Raw genomic sequence first — 6,132 nt, 5'->3', positions numbered from 1 at the left:
CCGCCAGCCAATAGCTTTGTGTCTGGGGATCTGTGGTTGGTGTGTTGCACAGCAGCTGTTGTCAATGGCAACAGAGGTTTTCAGGGAAGCATGAGCTGGACAGCTGGCAGAGGGTGCCTCGGTCCTCTACCAGGAGTCACATGATCCCCTCAGCAGCCAATCTCAGCCCAGCGCCCTCCTCTCTCCCTCACTCCTTCTCTCTCATTTGCTCACGCTGGCTCTTCTTGGCTGCAGCAGGAGGGGGAGGGGAGATGGAAAGAGAGGAGGGAAGTGGAGACAGAGAGAGGGAGGGAGGCGAGGCGAGGGGCCAGCTTACACAGGGAGCGAGTGAAAGAGCTTGAGAACGAAAACGGAGAGCGGGAGTCTCTTCCCTCTGTGTGGCTATCAAGGAGAGAGGTGAGGATCCCACGCACGCCCTGTTTGCCCTCCAGCCTCCACCCTGCACTGCAGGAGAAGAAGAGAAGACAGAGGAAAGGACAAGAGAGGAGTGTTTGGTTGGATGTACCTGACTGTCACACTCAGAAACACTAGGAGAGACAGAACCATGCCTCTGTGGAGAGGCGCAGCAGTCGGCTGCCAGGCTGCCTCGCCTGTGTGAGGAGAGCAGGATTGGATCGCTGTTGGGAATACTGAACAAGGAAAAGAAGAAGGCGGGCAGCCGGCGATCTTGTGCCATGACCGGGAACAAGAGGAGAGAGGAGGCTCGCTGAAATCATGGACCAGGTGAGGATGGAGAGGAGGGGAGGGACTGAAGGGGAAGTGAAGGGGACCACCACCTTTAGAGTGCTTCACATTCACACCTTGCTGACACAAAACATACAGAGCAGCATTCATAACATCCATCATCCCCCTTTTCATTTCCTCAAGGGGAAAAACAAACAGCACAGCATACTGCTTATCCAGTGATGTGTTTTTTGCTTTCACCTACCGGCAAGCTAGGTTTCACTCTGGGGTGGGGGGGCAGCAGAGGTGCTGCCACCGGGCAAGTGCCAAGCCTCTGGAGAGATGACACAGCTGAAAACATCACCGGTTTATCTCGGATACAGGGAATAAGATCAACACTGGCAGAGGACAGAGAGAAGCATAAAAAGAGGGGTGTGGCTCAGTTTGGTGGGTTAACAGGCATCCTCGGTCGTGATCCGTCTTAACATGTCATGCAGAAATTGGCACCCTCGCCTGGAATCAGGACGGAGGCGGGAGACGGGATGTCATGCAACAGGGTTCCAATCCAGAGCTGTGTGTGTGTTTGTGTGTCAATTCATTCAGTCGTAGAGGCTCAGACAAGCATGTCTGCTGCTGTGTAACACGTCAGCTCAAGTCACCAACCTTTGCCAAGACTGTCATCCACAGCCTGTTTACTCTGAGAGCAGCTGATGCTTGATAAATTGGCCTCCTCCGTTTTTGAATATTTGGTGCGTTTTACAGCTTCTCTGTGGAGGCTGAGAACCTGCTTTTGTCAGGTGTTGTATCCAGGCTGGAAGCAACCAGCTGCTTGTAGTTGAGCATGTGATTAATTGTTTTAGAGGAGGAGAAAGCGCAGACACCCTCCTCATATCTCCCCTCCATTGCCCTCAACGCACTACCAGTGTGTGTCCTAGTCATTGATTACCTCATCCCCCCCTTATCTCCCTCCCTTGTTCTCCTCTGTTGCTTTGCGTCGTCGCCTCCTCCTGAGGTGGAAGTGTTGGGAGCATCAGGTTTGTGATTAAGAAGGAGGAGGACATTAGGAGGGGTGTATGGGTGAGACACCCAGGCCCAACCCTTCATTTAGCTGAATAATGCATGCTGTCCATAAGGGGGAACATCTCCTGTCTGTGCCCACTCACTCAGGTTTATGGTGACGTTAGACCCCCAGTATAGCAGAGATGATGTCATCACTGCTGCTGGTCAGACTATGGGTGTGTGTTTGGGTGTGTATCTGTGAATATATTTGTAGCAGGCCTGCCATGTTTTTCAGTTGTTTGTGTGTGCTCACTCTTAACCTTATTTCTCCAAATGGGAAGCCTCAGGCAATAACAGAGCACACAGTGTGTCCGAGTATGGGTCATGGCCTCAGTGTCACACAAACACTTTCAGTATCAGTTCACATTCTGCACCAAAAAAAAAACAAGAATGGTGTCGCTTACAGCACAACATACCTCACAGGAAACAAAAACTATTTATAAGACTGTGCAGCACTGTGAAATGCTGACACAGCGTGGCCTTGGTGCAGTGCTAAGGCTGGGTTGGTGTCATTTTAATACATGGACCATTTTGTGACGTAACGGCCAAACATGATTATAGCACTTCCTGTTCATCACGGGACTGAGTATCATTGTCATTGTGAACCTTTATCTCAACTTATGTTTCCTGTTTCAGGGCTCTGTCCGCCTGCTGTTTTGGGATGATTCTGGACATATACAGAGTATATGTCTGAGAAGGATCTACTGTCATTTAGCAGCGTAAACATGCACTAACACTGCTCTACGAATGTAAACAGAGATATGTAGTGTTTTCATGGAAAGACTGCAAAGTTTACAAGACATCATGCAGTATCTTTGTCTATGTCTTCATTTTTCAGTTGCATGCAAGGACAGACACACACATGTTCAAACGATAAGGAGGGCAGTGGCTCAGTGAGGAACAGGAAAAGGCTGGTTATATAAAGTGTCTGTGAGAGCGAATCAAGGGCAGCATTGGGACACCTCTTTTCTCCCAGACTGTGTCTGCTCTGCATTCTTGTGCACCCGAGTAATGCCGCGCTCCACGCTCTGCACATGATGTAAGTCATCCTCATTGGAGGTGTCTGGTTTTATATGTTTATAAAACACACTGACCGACACAAGGAGAGTTCTCATTACGAAGACAAAACACTTGCCAGAGGATGGTTAAAATGCCAGTGTCAGTGCAAATCAGTTTGGGTCATTAGTGTTTTCAGATCAATAGTCATTAAGGCGGACCTGGGCAGGGTTGCGGTGACTGCTGCCATGTGAACTATGGCTTTGGAGTATCCTGACCACATCCATCAGACAGAAACAATCAGTTCTCTTTGCTGTAACAGCCAAAGAAAAAAGTTAGTCCTGGATCATAAAAGACATAGCAACTTTTAGGAATAATGTCTGCAAATTCTACTTTATTGCCCTCCTGACTGCTGTTGTGCATGATCTGTGTATGCGTTTCACTACAGTGGAGGGAATCCCTCATACTGCTGGATGAGCCTCAGTGATGTGGACAGGGGTGACGCTGCTGTGTTTATGCTGCAGTCTGAACACGACTCCCTGGAGGCTCAGTTTGGGCGGCACGGCGACATATGTCTAACTGTACTATGTGTGTGTGTTATAACAGTGTGTGTCTGTGAGTCGCTGTGGCTCTCAGCCAGAGTTATCTTACAAATTGTTTTGTCTGTTTCCCATAGATGTGACTGAAGTGGAATGCGCTCAAAATTAGCTCAGAGCGAAGCAGCCGCAGAGGGAGATGTTTTATGAGAGTGAAAGTGTGTGTGTGTGTGAGAAGAAAGGCTCTTATAAAGTTACAAACAAGATAGTGAGAGGGAATGTGGAAGACAACAAGTGTGAGAGAGGGGAGGATAAAGGAAAAGCCTCATGGTGGAACAGGTGGTCTAATCTGACGCCCCGCTCATAGCACCCTGCAGCCCCCTGCTTACCCCTCTCCAATCTATGGACTCTTAGGAATTTCTTGTTCCATTGTCCTGAGCGGTAGAGACTGAAAGATTGAACTTTGTATTTGCATCTAAATTGAAATTAAACACACACATATAAGCATATACATCGATCTCCTCACCCATGCAGAGAGCTGCTGCAGCCTCTCTGACCTGTTTGTCAGTTATGCATTGCAGAAAGGAGAGGGACAATGAAAATTAACCACGCTGCAGGAGAGAAATGGAGTCTTTCAGCTGGTTTTGCATGTGGTGAGCAAAACATGCAGAGGGCTCTGGGGACATTTGTGGGACATGGAGCTGTGGGAGTTGTTGATTGACCCTAGCAGACATTTAAAAGGTTTGAAGCAGATGAAGCATGCAGTCTGTCTGTCTCTTGAAAGGGTATTTTACTCATCCATTTTCTTTTACCTCTTTGTGTGATGAAGAGAGGGAAATTTCTTGAGTTCAAAACACATTTTTAGCAAATTTGCACATATTTTGGTTCTATATACGGGGTTCCTGCGAACAGTCTTAAAACACATTGAAATAACGTATCCAAAAAAGGCAGAATTGTCATTTTATTGACTCAAATTAATCTTTAAAAAGTCTTTAAAAAATGCGCAGACATGGGAAGTAGGATTTTATGAATCGTGTATTTTCTGATGTTGCATTATAAAATGTCAAAAAAATGGGAACATCTTTTTTTTGTTTAATAATTTAATACATTCATTTTTTTTAAACTGTTATCCAAGTAATCCAAGCAGTGGAATCTTACATGCAGATTGAGAAACACAAAATTGCCAAGAAAACTGGCCAGAAATGCCACATTTTTCCCACTTCTGTTGTCAAACCAAATAGAAACATATTTTTTCTATATGTTCATTGTCTTCCATGGGTTCCACTTTTCAAAGGATTGTTTTTTCAACATTTGATGTAGATATGTAACTTTTTTGTATAAAAGTCATGTTTTATACAACACAACAAGACCAAAAACATTTTGCGAAAATTAAATTGTCATTCCCCAGTTTTGGTTTTCAGAAAACTGGTCTCAAACTTTATTCCATGTGGCATTAAAAATTCTTAAAAAATCTTAAGTCTGCCTTGCCTTAATCTGCAGGAACCCTGTATATAAAAACATACTGTATTTAGATATAACTGTCGTACTATTGCGATTTGTCCCAAATACATTATGTCAAGTACAAGATGAGGATGTTTTTGCGTGTGAAGGATCTAAGCACAGGCTTCATGTTCTTAATTCAGGCTCTATTGGATTGTCAGGCAGGCGATAACCAAATGGTAGATGCCTGCAGGCAGACAATGGGCAAATTGTCCTGTGAAAGAAAACTAGGGCACCCATCTCCAGGAAGTAAACAGCTCCTGCTCAGCTCAGGACGACCACTTCGACCACCTCAACCTCAATGCACTTGAGTGGCGAGCAATGAATGCATGCAGATGGCAGGGGGCGGCAGTGTGGGGGGGGGGGGGGGGTTCTCCCACAGGGGTTGAAGGACAGGGGTTGAAGGTTAGCCCGTGTGGTTAAAGCCCTTCCTGTCAGCAGCACTTTGCATCAGTCCAGGCCATGTCAGGGATCTGCGGGATGATGACACAGGATGAGGAGGGATAAATGGAACAAAACAGAGGGATGAGGTTTATCGGTTGCATCCAATTAGGCGGCTGTTTGTTACCGAGTTGGTCCAATTTAAGCTAATGGGCTTGTTTGGCATGCTCAGCACTCAGTTTGACATATTTTTGAAATGACCCCTGCAGTCTGTTTGTGTCTCTTGGTATTAGTCCTACCTCCTTCTCTCATGTCCTTGAGTCTCGACTCCAGCGTCCAGGTTTGGAGCGAGGATGTCAGTCTGGAATGAACAACTGTGCAGCTGATGCCTGCTGTTTCATTACTTTGATAATTAAACAGGCCACAGAGCTGCCCTACTGTTAGTGGGCACCACAGCTGCATATCAATAATGAACTGCACGCTTAACAAGCATCTGACCTCTTGGCCTATTTTCCAAAGTACTGAAGGTGAAACTATTACATTTAAATTGCATCTGCAGGGTTAGAAATTAACTGTTTAATCCACCTGCCACAGTGGCTGGTGGATTGCATCATTTACCAGCCACTCTCTGTTGTTTTGTTTAGTTTTTTGGCTTGTGAGTAATGCAAATTTAGCAGCCACTTGCATATTTTACCAGCATTTGGCTCGGGCTTGTGAAAATTTTCGGCCCCGCATCTGAGTAGGGATGTGCCGATCAAGTTTTTTTGCCCTTGATCCCGATCCGAGTCATTTGATATTGTCCCGATCTAGTAAGAGTATTTGGGTAATACAGCTGCAGACCCTTCAGATCTTATCGGGACATCCCTACATGTGAGAAGTCATTTTAAATATATTTCATCTTGTTTTGAGTATCATCACTCCTCTGTGTACCACCTCCCTTTTCCCTCTCATTTAGTTAACACATTGACCTGCGTATGCATCAGACATGTTAAGGCAA

At 45.9% G+C, this 6,132-nt stretch overlaps 1 protein-coding gene across 1 annotated transcript in view; it reads left to right on the top strand.

Annotated features, from left to right (window-relative positions):
* Positions 1 to 329: 329 nt before the first annotated feature.
* The window catches only part of arhgap23a (Rho GTPase activating protein 23a), a 77,032-nt gene continuing 71,229 nt past the window's right edge, over positions 330 to 6,132 (top strand). The window contains exon 1 of the mRNA XM_042504899.1: positions 330 to 723. Coding sequence (XP_042360833.1) covers positions 715 to 723 — 9 coding nt within the window. The 5' untranslated portion in view covers positions 330 to 714. The remainder of the gene's footprint in view (positions 724 to 6,132) is intronic.

The sequence above is a fragment of the Plectropomus leopardus genome, chromosome 17, assembly GCF_008729295.1.
Source record: "Plectropomus leopardus isolate mb chromosome 17, YSFRI_Pleo_2.0, whole genome shotgun sequence".
In the NCBI taxonomy this organism is placed as follows: domain Eukaryota; kingdom Metazoa; phylum Chordata; class Actinopteri; order Perciformes; family Serranidae; genus Plectropomus; species Plectropomus leopardus.
This window is presented reverse-complemented; position numbering and strand designations above follow the sequence as displayed.